The following is a 14,164-nucleotide window of genomic DNA, read 5'->3' on the forward strand; positions in this document are numbered from 1 at the left end:
GCAAAAAGATACTGGAGCCTCAGCATGGGCAGATGCCAGGAACGGAGCCGGGTGTCAGCATGTCTGTCTACTTCCACTCTGAGCCCTCGTACACTGTCTGCRTTGGTATGAAAATCTTTGCTGGGATTAGCCACGTCCACAAAGTGAAGTGTGTGTAATTGCAGGGCGCATCCGGCCCTGGYGGTGCGGGTACGTGGCAGAGAGGAGGCAGCAGCTGATTCTACACCACGTGTAAAGAAGCACAGTAAACCTCAAGTCAACCAAGATTTAAATTTTCACTGCATGCAATAGTGTAAATCATTTCATTGATACCGCTGGAACTGACTTGCTAAAGTAAAGCTTTTGTTCTAATTTTAGATATTTTAAAATAGTAAGAAACTTGTTGATTGGACTGAGGATTTTTGGATTTTTTTTTTTTTTTTTTTTTTTTTTTTTTTTTTTTTTTTTGCCTTTTTTTTTTTTTCTTCTCTTGATGACAGCCAGCCAGCACTGTGCACATGTTTGTAGGCTGCACCTCCACCGACTGCAGAGGCTACTCTGAAAGCAGCTTTTATGTCTCACAGATAGAAAGCAGCACAAAAAATCCTAGCCAGGAAGATGGGATTTGGGGGCAATTTCTAGCAGTCGGTCCTGTGACTTAGAGCTTATGMTGGAGCTTACAGAGGACAACGCAATCTGTCTCGGAAATGTCTGCTCTACTAAAATAAACTCTGATGTGTTTTGGGGGCAGGAGAATACATCCAGTGTCCTATTTCCAAAACACAGAACACCCGGAAAATATTTCTGGGAGTAGACGTTTTTAACTGTGGAAGTTGATGGTTTGCTAAACAACCAAATTCACTGGTTTTAGGGGACAAAACTGTAAAAYATATTTCTAAATGCCCTTGTGTTTCTTCATAGCAAATAGTTAGAGCAGTTCATAGMTTCTAATGCACTTTGCAAGCTTTTCTTTTCCTGTTAATACCTGACCTTGCCCAACAGACAACAGTATCGTTCGCATGTTTTTCACCTTCTGCCTAGAGATCTCCACAAATATTAATTCAAAATATTAATTCAGCTCTAGAATGACTCTCCAAGGCCAACAAGTATTATCCTGCCCTGAGAAATAAAATTACTTGGACCACCAAGAAATATTCTGTCCCTTTGCGTGCTTATTTTATTTTGGGTGACTTGTTTTTCCAGCACATCCAATTAAGCAAGTGCTAAAGGCTTTCGATGGACCTTAGGGGTGAACCCCTGCTGTTGCGGGGACCCCGCTGCAGTTCGTGGAGGYACCGGGGTCTGCCTCGCTGCCCCGACTGCCAGCCCGACGCCTCTATCTGTACCGGAGCTGGGAAAAGTGCCCGAAGCTCCTGACTTTAGTCCTGTGTTTTAGCCATTAGCCCGTGCTTCTTTGTTGGCACCAGACAAATGTTATTTTAAGCAGGGATGACTTAACAAATATTTTATAGTCTTGATGGAGCCAGTGCATCAGTTGTTCAGCACACGGAGATGGTTTAAAATTGCCCTGCTTTGCTTCTCTGGATTTTCTGCTCTTTGTCGGGGCTTCGGTCAGCTTATTCTTTTACCCAGTTTCCAGGAAACGGTTTATTGTCTTATTCTGCCCCTTAGAGTATCAAACCAAACTGYACAGACCCGACTTGCCCGCGCAGCTCCAGCGACGCCCTGAGCAGAGGCGGAAGAACTTGCGCGTTTGCTCTCGTCTCAGCCCCGCGGCTCCCGGACGTGTTTCGGGCGAGAGCCGGGCGCAAGTGTGCGGTGGAAAAGGTGGCGAGGTCTGCGAGCTGCTCCTCTAGAGCAGGCACGGCCGGTGCCGCCTTCCCTGTCGCTAAAATCCGCAGCAATAACCTGGTTCGGCAGGTGCCTCCTGGGCTCTTCGCTCCCTTGGGGCTTCTGGATGAGCCGCAGTGAGGACAGGAGAAGAAAAAAGTTCAGGGATCCTTAAAGCTCCCTTGTTGGCACCTATTGGGAAGAATAGGTGCCAATATTGGGAATGGGTGTATGGATTGATGTACTTACCTGTTAACTGCAAGAAGCACTAGCGATACGATCTCTGTAAAGACTAGGTTGGAGTGTTTCCCTTTCTTTTTCTTTTTCTTTCTTTTTCTTTTTCCTCTTTTTCTTTTTAAGTAAATCAAGCTATTTTGGCCAAGAAAAGCTGATGAAACTAGTTAAGAAAATTGGCATTCCCTTTAGTATGGAAGTGAACTAGGAACAGAAGTTAGGAGAGGCCTTTGACCGACTGATTTGTCACTTAATGGGGCTTTCATGCTCTCAGGTAGCAGGATTTAAAATGATTACAGGAGGCGGTAACTTATTCTGTGTCACTTTGCTAAACCTTGACTGATTAGTTGTCACAAACGTATTGCCAGTGGCCGATCTTCTCTTGGGAGAAACCTTCATTTCCCTCTCTTCCTGTATCAAAAATCAGATTTTATACTAAATTCATATTGTAATAAATAACCAACTACCTGGGAGTGCAAAAATCGGATTCGTCTGAAAGCCTCTTCCCCTTCCCACTCTGGAGGCAGCTTGGAATAGCATTTTAAAGGTGCTGATTCTTCTTAATAATCCCCATTAACAAGAATCACTTAGGGCTGATATTGATCTAAACTGTTGTCAGTGAGATGAATTAGGAGCGGGGGGTTAGGSGGAGAGGGCTGTTTATGTGTTGTTTTCCTGCTGGGCTTCTCAAGAACACTGAGCTATTTAGCTAATTCCTGCTAGGACCAAATCTCCTTGTTTTCTGACTCCGCAGAGTAACTTTCTAAGCAAGAACTTACTGAATTTAAGGAATAAAATTCTGGCCACAAATGCCCCTTAGGAATTGCAGGGGTATTTTCTGGGCAAAATAGTTACCACAGATTCTACAAAACTGTTAAAGCATTTAATATCAGTCCCTTACAGCTGGCATGTTTGTTCATTATTTAACTTGTTACTTTAAAACCTGTGTAACTTCCAAAGAGTTTGTATAAACGCGCCGTATTTAGTTTATCCGAAGAAGACAAGTGTTGCTGAGCCACGCTTGGTCCTGATACCTCCAGCTGGAGTTGGTAACACAGAACTTAAAAAGGAAGAAAAAGAAAGAAAAAAAGAAGCTGGTCTAGAACAGAGACCTGAATGTCAGTGTCAGATTATGTTATTCAAAGAAGCAGGGGGAAGGACGGTGCAACCAGACTGAAATGAAAATCTTATCAACATCTCCTTCCTACACCKCCTAGCAAGACCTCAAATCCTGAGAGGATTTGGAGTTACAGATTCCCTAGGGAAACTTCAGTATCCTGTGCCCTTCTCTGGAGCAGTGTAGCTGTAGCTTTTCCACAGTAGCCTCTGGATGTGCCACGCTTCAGGCTCAGGCGGAGAAGCGGCTCAGCGCTGATGCATTCGGTTTTTCCAAGCGTTTGGGAGCAATGGGTGTCACGGCTGTGCCGGGGGGCGTGCCGACAGCCTCAGCACCCTCGGAAGTCCCGGGGAGACTTTTTACAGCAGCTGGACCCTGTTGGCGGTACTGGCCCCGGGGCCGCAGCCGGCGGTGGGACAGACCTGTAGCARTGCTGTGGCTGGTGTGTGAGGACAGTGAACCCCCCTTTGGGCAAAAGCAGTGTGCTGGGGTTGCTTCCCGCTGAATATTCATCTCGTGTTTCCCCGGAGTCCGGTTAGTGAAAGGCCCGTAGCGGCGCCTCCCTGCGCGGCGGCCGGAGCCTCTGCAGAGCTGGGCTGGAGCTCTGGGCTCGGTTTCAGCCAGCTGCGGTTGTGTCCTCTGCCTAAATCGCTTTCTGAATCGGTTCCAAGGCTCCGGCTGCTGTTCCAAGTGCCTATCTTATCCCGCCGTGCATCTGTTTGTGATGAAATTCCCATAGGAATGGGGAGGCGCGGGGAGGAGCGGAGCGGGTGAGCCGCTTTTCACGCACGGTCTGGAGCGCATCGATCCCTGGCAAGAGTGAGCGCGGCGCAGTCCTGGAAACTGGACCCAAAGCCAGTGCCCAGACCTTTGCAGAGCAGCAGCAGGCCTGAGTCCCGCTGGGCAGTCAGATTCCCTGCGAGCTGTAGCTGTAAGGTATTACAGAGGAAAAAAATAGAAAAGAAAAAAAAATGAGGGGATATGAGAGGAGGGAAAGGATGTTCAGAATACATGGAAGTGAGAGGGGAAGAGAGATGTGTGGAGTTATTTCTGCCCCTGCCTCTTCTGGACTCACAGTGCAGTTCATCCTGGTAGAGCACTTAGCAGAGGGCCCTATTCAGGACTGGTTCCTGAAAGTGCAACGATTCCCGTTTTAGCTAATCTTGATACCTCCCCTCATGTTAACCCAGGATTTGCCCTTGTCAGCTGAGGGCTCCCTGTGTGCTCTGGGTTTTGGTCCCGGCCAGGCTCTGCTGTGGCTGCAGGAGTGGCAGGAGCCTCGGGCCCCTCTCGAGCCTGCCAGTTCCACGCCTGCGGGGCGGGCAGGTGGCTCTGCTCCCGTTTTGCGGATGAGGCAGACGGAAGCACGGAAGTGTAATTCCCTCCTCCCTTGCACCGGGCACCCGCAGGGGCCGACTCGGCCTCTACCACGTCTCTCCTACCGCCTCCCACCCTCTCTCCGGAGGGCTCTCAGGGAGGTCGATACCCCTTGACTCCCTTAGAGTAGAATATTTTCTGGTTAACCTACTGTCCCTCTACCACCTGCTGAAGTTTATACAAGTCCTGCCAAGGCAAGGATTGCATGAGAAGGAGGCAGAAGTTAAAATGCAGCTAGTGATCTTAGGACTGGAGGGGTTTCATGTGAGGAGCTGAAGTAGCCTTTGCTTCTTCCCAGGCTGTGCAGCCCCAGAGCAGTCTCCCGGGTCCTCTGCACAGCGGGGGCAGCTCGTATCCGTACTTTGGACCTTGCAGACTGGGGGGGCTCTGAGTCCCTTGTGTTGTAAGAGGACTCGATGTCCCTCTGCCTCTCGGTCCGTGCCCCCAAGGCAGACCCTCTTCAGGGGTGGCAGAAGGTCCCCTCCGGCCAGCCCTGGGACCCAGACAGGTGTCTGCGCTCCCCGATGCATTAGGGGCCTTGAGAGCGGCACCCAGGACTTGCCTTCCATTTGCGGAGATAGCGAGGAGGTGGGAGCTCTTTATCTGTGCAATCCCACCTCGGGGTGAGGGCAGGGAGGGGGGYTGGTCCCTTTGGGAAGGAGGGATAGAAGCTGGAGAAGGCTCCAATTCACCGGAGCCTTTCATCCCATGTCCCAGGGCCACAGCCACCCTGTCTCCATCCCTGTTTACTGATGGGGCCGATATGGCCAAGGCAGGAGAGGTTGCAGGTTCCCCTAATCGCCTTATCACCGGCCCGGACAATCTTAGACACTCAGAGGATGTTTTGACTGCGCTGAATTACAATGTTTGTTGTTTCTCACTCCCAATAATTGACATTTGATAGCGACTACTGTAAAAGCGGCCGAGGAGCTGGGGCAAGGCCAGCGGAGAGGAGAGGCAGGGAGCCGGGCGGTGGGGAGCCCCGCTAGCTGCCCCCGGGCAGGCGAGGGTCCTGCGCGTAGGGGGCGCGGAAACCTCCCGCGGGTGCGCTGGGGGCAATCCCCCCCCCTCCCCAGCAGAGCCCGACCCACTTGGGTCGTGCCTTGGGGTCCGCCCTGCACGCAAACCCCCCCCCCCTTCTTCACTGTGAAAGAAATCAGCCCTCGACGCGGCTCCCGGAGACACGGAGCAACCGGGACCCCCCCACGCCCCCCGCCCCGCGGCGGGCCGGGCTCCGTGCGCAGGCGGCGGCGAGTGGGGCGGCCTCGGTCCCGGCCCGGGGAGGGGGGATTAGCTCCGTGCATCGCCCTCCCGGCCGGGCGGCGGGTTCAATCCGACCCGCTCTCGAAAAAAGTATCTTTAAAAACGTTTTTGGAAATCATTGTAAAATGCGAGCGCCGTAGGCACAATGTGAAACGGGAATTGCTCAGATTCGGGTGGGCGACGAAATCGAACGAGGAAAAAAAGAAAGAAACAAAGAAAAAGAAAGAAAGAAAAGGTAAAACCCTAAAGTCTTCCGGGGCGTAGAGGTAGCAGCGACGAGCTCGGCCCCGCGGTAGCAGCGCCCGGGCGGGAGGCTCCGCAGCCCCGGGCCGCGCAGGGGACTCTCCCGGGGATGCTCGGGTCCCGTCCGCGCAAGGAAAGGAGCCAGGGAGCCGCGCAGTGTTAAGCCACTCTCTTTAATGACAAAATCGCTGATCTCCATCAGCTTGTACAGCAAAGGGAAACACATACGAAGGGGCGGCGGGGCAAGGAGCAGACAGTGCATTTCAATGCTAACTCACGTTTTAGTGCATAACCCTACAGGGACCTGGCATGTCAGGGGGGGTCTGAACTCCTCGGCCGGGACGGGGGTCTGTCCTCACCCGTGCGCTCGCTGGAGCTGCCGCCGTGTCCTCTCCCGCTCCGGGCAGCGGCACAGGGCGCCTCCGGGTGCAGCACCCAGGCGAAGGCCGGCGCCGCCAGCCCGGCAAGGGGAGACCTAGGGGCTGCGAGACACTTAACTGGCCGGATAGAAGTGACGGTACGGGAAGTGCAAAAATTAAACGTGAATCTCAACAATAATAATTATTATAGTAGAAAAAAAAAGTTCGCAGGGCTTGGCTTACACTTGTCAGTTATTCGGAACGAGTCAAGCAAAACGACGGGCTGCTTGGGAAGACGGTAGGAGGGGAATGACCAGGGGAGAGACCCCCACGGACGGGGGAGCCGCGAGGGGCCAGGCGGTGTGCGGGGCCGGCCGCGCAGGTCGGGGCTCCCCGCAGCGCCGAGCTTCCCCTGCGGCCGTCCCCGAGGCTGTGCCTGCCTCGGCTCCCGCGGAGCAGAGCCGCTGCCCGAAACGCTCCGGGCCTTTCTCCTGGCTGGAAACGGGCACCACGCTAGTGAATTCCGCTAGGATACTACATTGACCTGTCCTCCTCATCCTCCCTGCGGTCTGCAAATGTCCCAGCACCGGCTCGCCGGTGTCGCCCGCCCGCCCGCCCGCTGCACGCCGAGTCCGAGCCCCGCGGGCGCTCACGGGCGCGGAGCGCGGCGCGCTCTACCAGGCGCGGATCCCGTGCAGCGTGGAAATGCCCGCGTTGCCCTGTGGGATGGGCGTCTGCACTGGATTCAAGTCCCCTACCCCGAAGTTCATGAAGTTGTTGGCGGCCGCGGAGGGCTGCATGGTCTGCATGGAGGGRTAGTTGCAGTTGTAGTTGGCATTGCAGGCGGGGCTGTTGTAGTTGGTRTACGCGGGGTAGGCGTTGTAGCTGTAGGGGTTAATGCTGACATTGTACGGCGAACTGTAGGGAGAAGACTCCCCYAAGCAGGGCTTCCCATCGCGCACCAGGACAGGCACCGCTATCCGCCGGGGCGGCGGGATCCCCACCATTTCGAGGGTCTGATCCTGTCTCTGCCTTTTGCATTTATACCTTCTATTCTGGAACCAAATTTTAACTTGGGTAGAGGTGAGCTTTAGGACGTTTGCTAGATGGTCTCTCTCGGGGGCCGAGAGATACTTCTGCTGCTTGAACCTTCTCTCCAGTTCGTAGACTTGGGCTTGAGAAAAGAGCACGCGAGGTTTCCTCCTCTTCCTTTGTCTGGGGCGCTCGGGATCTTCCAGGTCTCTTTTCTCCTGCTCCAAGCTCTTATGCAGGGAACACAGTTCTGCAGCAAAAGAAATGGGCAAAGGAAAAAGGAAGGCTCGAAAAGAAAAGAAAAGAAAAGAAAAGAAAAGAAAAGAAAAGAAAAGAAAAGAAAAGAAAACCACCCCACAAAAAACACCCGCCCTCCCAATAGTGTTCGGTAATCCGTGTGCACCATAGCGGAGCACTGTGCCGGCTTCACGCCCGGACTCTTCCCACTGCCCTTGCCGCTGGCTCCCCGCGGCCCGGGGCACCGCGGGTCGCCGCTGCGGTTCCTGCTCTTGCAACAGCGGGACTCAGCCCGCCACGCTCTTTACAACTCCCTCCTGAGCCATTTTCCTTCAGAATATTTTTCGTTGAAGACAGAGACGCTCCGGGCACCGATCTGAGCCTCGATCTTCTCCGACACAGCCTGGGTGCCTGAGGCCTTTGCAGTGATCCCCCCGCGGAGACACGCTCAGCCTCGCTATTTAGAAACAGGGTCTGTTGCCTAACTCCCCTCGGGCCCAGCTGGCGGCCTCGCACATCGCCCGGGCCCCGCTCTGCAGCAAACGGCCGCCCCCGGGGTCCCTCCGCGGCCGTGCCCCCGCCGGCACCTTTCGCGGGGTGTCCCCTGCCCCCGGGAAGCGGGCCAGGAGCGGGGACACTTAATCCTTGCCCTGCCCCCAGTTTACACCCCCCCCAACACACACACGCACTCCTGCAGGGCAGCGCTGGCGGCGCGGCTCCGGGCCGGAGGGGATGAAGGCTCTTTCCCTTGCCCTGCTCTTCCTCCCCAGGTTCCTGGGGCGGCTCGTGCGGACCTAAGGCTGGGCAAGGTCCCCTTCTCGAGGGTCCCCTGGAGGGCCGAGCCGCCCTCGGCGAGCCGCAGCCCTGGGGCTCGGGGGTCGCTCCCCCTCTGCCCTCCTCCCTCTCCTTTTAGTAGCGCTGAGGCCGCCGCCGTGACTCGCTCGTTTTACCTTTCTTGTCTGCCTTGGAGTCCTTGGCCGAGTCCATTTCCACGTAGCTTTTAACATAGTAGGAGCTGGGGAAGGCGCTTTTGGCAGGGTGCGCTTCGGGCAGCTCCTCCCGGAGCTCGGGCAGGGCTGGGGGCTCGGCGCTGTACGTCTCCTGCTTGAAGGTGGAGAGCATGCAAGAGGGCGAGGACAGCGCCGAGAGCTCCATGGGCGCCAGGCCGCTCTGATGCTGCTCCAGGTTCAAAATATCCTTGACCGAGAAGGGTGTCGTTGTCACAGGGCTAGGAAACATTGCGGAGGAGAGCAGGGCAGCGGCCGCAGCCCAGGGTCATGGGAAGGCAGATGAGGAGCAGCCAACCTGGAGCAGTGGTGGAGCGTGAGCTCACGGAGGGGGCACATAGCATTCCCGCGATTAGCCTTGACTTGTGCACTGAAAGCAGGTAGGACCAGACCATAAGGGAGGGGAAGGAGGGACTAGGCAGTTTTTGGGTGACTTTAGCTTTCTATTGGCCAACATTGCAGTGATGGTATGAGAGATGCAAAGTTCCATGTCACCTAATATAGTAATACATCTCAAAAACATCCCCACTCATTTAAAGGGGCGGCACTGTATTTATCCAGCTTTCCCCGCTGAGTTTGTTGATCCATTAAAAAAAAATCCAGAATGGCCTAGTGTGTACAAAGCCACTATCTGATGCCATCTATCATACAGTCAGATTAAATAAACAGGCCGGGAGGAAACCGTCAAGCAAATATGTGCTGATTTCTCTTCTTTTTCTTTTTTCTTTTTTTCTTTCTTTTTTTTTCTTTTCTTTCTTTTTCTTTTTTTTCGAAAAGAAACGGAGGTTTCGTTTTTAGTATTCTGCATTATCCGATCGCAGGAACTAGAAAACGGGAGTTCACTGCTGTGTGAAGCGCGTTCGAGGGGAAATCCGTCTTTGAGGTTTAACCAGAGATATTCTGATGAGGCACAATGCCTGCAAAATCCTAATAGGAGAGAAACCCTAAACAGCCTCTGCCTAGCTTGGGGGTGGATGTTGGTTGGTTTGTTTGAAAACTTTACAAACGGAGATGGGGGGAAAAGCACTGCTGTCTGCAAAAACCTCGCGTTGAAGGCTTTGCAAAGTAGCCAGGGTTCCTGGAAGCGACACGGCAGCAAGTATCGCAGTGTCGGCGCGGCTGGCTGCGGCCGGGAGGCTGGGGCGAGCCCCGGCCCCGGGCCCCGGGCCCCGGGCCCGGCCCCCCCGGGCCCGCCGCCCCCTCGCCCGCTCGCCGGGGGCTCCCTCGAGCCGGCCGCCGCTCTCCCCTGCACACGGCTAACCGCAGGTCCTTGGACTCGAGGGGCAGAACTGGGAGCTCATTAATTTAATGCACTTGGAGTCACTAAAATAAACCTTAGCGGCAAACTCCCAGGTTGAGGAGGGGCGTTACGGCTCTTTCTGACTTGGGGAGGGGGGGAACGGAAAAAAAAATCCCCTTGAGCGACTTCTTTGGTGCGGATTGCCCGTCTCCGAAAGGCAAGGGGGGAACGGCTCGTCCCCCTCTGAGCCCCAGCGCGGCCAAGGGCGATAAGAGATAAGGAAAGGGACCGGGACCGGGGGGAGCCGCAGCGGAAAGGTCTTCCACGGATGCGGTGAGTTGGCGTGTCCTTGGCCGGGGCAGCGGAGGGTGCCCGGAGCTGCAGGACGCTTTGAGCGGTTTGAYCCTGTGCTCCGGCCGGGAGCAGCGTGTAGTTCTTGGCCGCGCTTCATTCCTCCTCCCGCAGACGGAGAAAAACTCCCCGAGGCGGGTAAAAACCCGTGTCTGCGGCACCTGCCCGCCGCAGCCCTCTCGGGACTGATCCTTCTCCCTCAGGCCCTGAACATACCGACTCCTTTTATATCCTCCCTTCCATTGCCCTCGAGGAGGTTTTTGTGCCCTGGGCTCCGTTCTGGGAGTTTCAGTTAAGGATTTTTGCTGTCAGTGCTGTGACCTTCGTACCGGGTCTTTCAGGGATCGTGGCCGGTGCCGCAGCAACATCCGAGTCACTTAAAACTTCTGCTGCAAACGTCTGCTGGCGTCCTGGGAGCTTTTTGTTAGCGAATCGGATCCGGATCTTGCGATGACAGTTGGAGCGATTAGTGTGTACAGGGAGGCCTGAAATATCGCTGTTTAACGAGGGGAGGGAGAAGGCAGGGCGGCCGTCTCGCCCTGCGTCCGGGCTTCCCTGGGAATCAGCTCCCGAGGAGCCCGGGCTGGCTCGGGTGAGGGGTGGGAGGGGGGAGATTTTCCTCGATTGCAGAAGGAGCACAGCCTCCGAGTGTGTGTGTGTGTGAGAGAGAGAGAGAGAGTGTGAGTGTAGCCTCAGCAGGGCTGCTTGTGCACGTCTGTAGCCCGGTTCGTGGGAAGGGGCACAGGGAGGGAGTCTTCGCCGGGGTGGCCCGGCGTAGTTCCCCGTGCCGACGATACCGGCCGTCTGCGCCGGACCGACGGTTTTTCTGACTTCGTTGCCTTCTTTTATTATTCTACAAGCTAATCGGGATTGGTTGTGTATATAATAGTAATAATAATAATAATAATAATAATAATAATAATAATAATAATAATCCTGACCCGCGGCTGCTGGCTCGCCTTCCCCGGGGCATCCTCCGCGGACGGGAGAAAGCGGGTTCTGCGCTCCCTTCCCCCAACCCGGGCCACCGCGGCCCAAAATGCCTTTTCCTGGGAAAAAGCCTGGTGCTAGATAGGCACGATGCAACAGGAAATGTCTCCTGGCAGCGCCTGTCCCGGGGATCCTTCCCTCTGCCCGGAGCGCATCCCCGGCGGGGAGGCTCGGGAGGTGTCTGCGAGCGGGGAAATGGGAGCTGCCCGCGGACAAAATGTTCTTAATTGAAAACTCCTCCAGACCCCGAATCACACGCCCGCTCCCGATCGATGTGGGCCAGGCTGCAGAGGGTGGAAGTGATTAATTGAACGATAAGCCGGAGCTATCATTTGGAATGTCATTAATGCGTCGGGGAGACATTCATTGGAGACAGACAGCGTTATCTCCGCTTTATCTTCAACAATGCATCACTTTTAATACTGCAGTTTAGAAACAAATGGGGGCTTTAGCCTCAGCCCTTCTCTGCGTGTTTATATTTTTGGAAGAATCACAACTAGTGGGAGACCCGGCCTCGGCCCCCTGATAAATGAACATTAGCACTTTTTAGAACTACTGTATCAACAAAAAGAGCTGCAGGGCCGCAATAATTGGTGAAAAAGCAAACACTCCGCAAAGAGAGGCCAGGTCTGCTCTGTGTCCGGCTGATTGATGAATAAGTCACTGACATACAGCAGCTCACGGACTTTTCGGGTCGGGGCTCAGCTTCCACATGCCCCCCGCCTCTCTTTCCCTTCTTTGCTCTCCACCAGCCCGCCGGAGCCCGGCTCCCCGCTGCAAACGGCGTCTCGGCCGAGGGCGGTGTGCGCGGGGCCGAGCAGAGGGGGCGAAGCGACCGGCTGCACCGCGGCGGGCCGGGGCTTGCTGCAGCAGCGCGGCTCGGCTCCCGAGCGGAGCTCCGGGCTCCGGCTGCGGGCACCGGCCAGCCCCGGCCCAGCCCTACGCTGGGCTCCTCGCGCCTCCAAAAAGGGGTGCTTCGACCCTGGAGCTGCACCCTGAGTGCTCCTAAAGCGGGCTCCCTCTCCGGGGATGGCTTTTGGTTGCAGGTCGAGAGGTGTGAATCAGAATCAGACCTTGAATACACGGTAAAAGGAGTAAAGGAAAACAGGATCCCCGAAGAGGGCCCTGAAAAACCGTCTCTAGCCCACCCCGCCACACGGCATCCAAGCCCTCGAGGTTTAAATGCAGGCGACGGAGGGACAGAGGGGTGAGGCAAACCACTGCTTTTCTGCTGGCTGCAGGGGCCGTGTTTGAAGCGGACCCTGCTCCCTCCTGCCGGTTTGCAGGTTGCTCTCGCTGCCTACTCGGGACTGAGCCTGACTCCCGCTCCCAGACGAGCTCCTCGCGGGGGAGGGCTGACTTTCGCAGCCCCTCGCTGCTTTTTTCCTTTTTTCCTGTTAAATGCCTTAAAAAAAAAGAGAGAGAGAGAGAAAAAAAAGAAAAAAAAAAAGCTTTTCTTGCTGAAAACAAACCTCCCCACCTCAATTAGCTCCGGAGTGCACATCCTCTCTCCCCCTGAGATTTCGACACCTCAGACTGTTTAGAGAGACAGAGATGGAGCCCTTTTAAAAAGTTTTACTCTTAATCCCAGTCGGTTAAGATGTCCAGAGCCCCCTCCCGCTTTAATTCCCGGCTATCTCCCGAGGACTCTGTTTATACCTCACCAGTAAACGCCGGGGTTTGAAACCTTGTCACTAATTGAGTGCTAACACTTCAGGTGCTATAGATTTGTTAAGAGCCAGTAGTCCAGAAATAGCCTATTAGGGTTTCCTTGAGCAAATTTGTGCCAATCTCCCACTTCCCAGCGTGGACGGCAGCAGCCACTRGGACCTCGGGATCTCCGTGGATCCCTTAGGGTTTCCGAAAGTCTTTGGGGCATTTTTTTTTTGTTTCAAAAGATTTCTGAGCACGAGTAAAGGCTTTTGAAAGGGCCTCTGTGAAGCAGCGACCAGCAGTGTCGCCTGCGGTGCGTGTCCTTCACGCAGGGGCCGCGGCGGGCAGCCCTGGGCGCTCGCTTCTGCGGCTGCCAAGGGGGGTCGGGTTTGCTTTGCAGCCCTTTAAATCCCCACAGAGGAAGGTTGCTTTGGAGCTGTCCAGGTACATCATTCCGCTGCAACTAAGATAATTTTTTTTTCCTGCTACATTTTTTTTCTTCCCCTCTCTCTGACGAAACACTCTTTCCCCCACCAACCTGCTCTGCTCCCAGCGCCGTGCTGCTGGCAGTAAGCGCAGCCCCGCTACAGGGTCTGATCACAGAATCACAGAGTGGTTGAGGTTGGGAGGGACCTCTGGAGATCACCTAGTCCACCCCCGCTGCTCAGGCAGGGTCACCTAGAGCACGTTGCGCAGGATCGCGTCCAGGCACGTAGGAGGCTCCACAGCCTCTCCGGGCAACTTGTTCCAGCGCTCTGTCACCTTCACAGGACGRAAGTTTTTCCTCATGCTCAGATGGACCCGCCTGTGTTTCCTGCATGATCTCAGGGACCGCGCAAGGGAATTCTGACCTTGGCGGCCAAGGCGGGGAGAGGGGGGCCTTGGAGCGGGGCTGCGGGGCCTGCCGGTGGCCGCCCGGGCGCGCAGCGGGCCGGAGGGCTCCTCCGGGAGCCTCCGCCGGGGTCGGGAGGCTTCACCGCCGGCGCTCGGACTCCTCCTGCCTTTGGGGCTCCTGCTCGCCCCCGTGGGAACCTGCCTTGCTCCGGCCATGCACTTAGTCTCTGCAAAGCCTCGGGCCCAGCTCCCTTCCATGCAAACCGCTTCCCAGCTGGAGAGGGCGAAGCTGCGGTGATGCAGCCACAGGTAATGCACAAGCAACAGCAGGCAGGGTGCAGGGAGAAAGTGCCAAACACTTACTAGCGCCTTCCCCATATTTCAGGACGAATTACGAAAAAAATCGAATAAAACTGTTGCGGTTTTTTTTTTCGATTTTGGTAGCCTCTTCCCCCCC

General features: G+C 55.3%; 2 protein-coding genes across 3 annotated transcripts in view; one reads left to right on the top strand and one right to left on the bottom strand.

Moving 5' to 3' along the window:
• Window positions 1-6,161: 6,161 nt before the first annotated feature.
• On the bottom strand, window positions 6,162-9,377 carry NKX2-5 (NK2 homeobox 5). Its single transcript, XM_085298089.1, has 2 exons — window positions 8,583-9,377; window positions 6,162-7,645 (listed from the first exon to the last, which is right to left on the bottom strand). Exons 1-2 carry the CDS (start codon window positions 8,869-8,871, stop codon window positions 7,038-7,040), a joined length of 897 nt encoding a protein of 298 aa, XP_085154215.1. The 5' UTR covers window positions 8,872-9,377; the 3' UTR covers window positions 6,162-7,037.
• Window positions 9,378-10,084: 707 nt separating this feature from the next.
• LOC146599723 (uncharacterized) overlaps window positions 10,085-14,164 on the top strand; it is a 231,684-nt gene continuing 227,604 nt past the window's right edge. For both annotated transcript variants that reach the window (XM_085298094.1, XM_085298093.1), the window contains exon 1: window positions 10,085-10,212. The gene's annotated coding sequence lies outside the window, so the exon portion shown is untranslated. The remainder of the gene's footprint in view (window positions 10,213-14,164) is intronic.

Source organism: Rhea americana, unplaced genomic scaffold (assembly GCF_003343005.1).
Source record: "Rhea americana isolate MKP2758 unplaced genomic scaffold, rheAme1 scaffold_135, whole genome shotgun sequence".
Classification (NCBI taxonomy): domain Eukaryota; kingdom Metazoa; phylum Chordata; class Aves; order Rheiformes; family Rheidae; genus Rhea; species Rhea americana.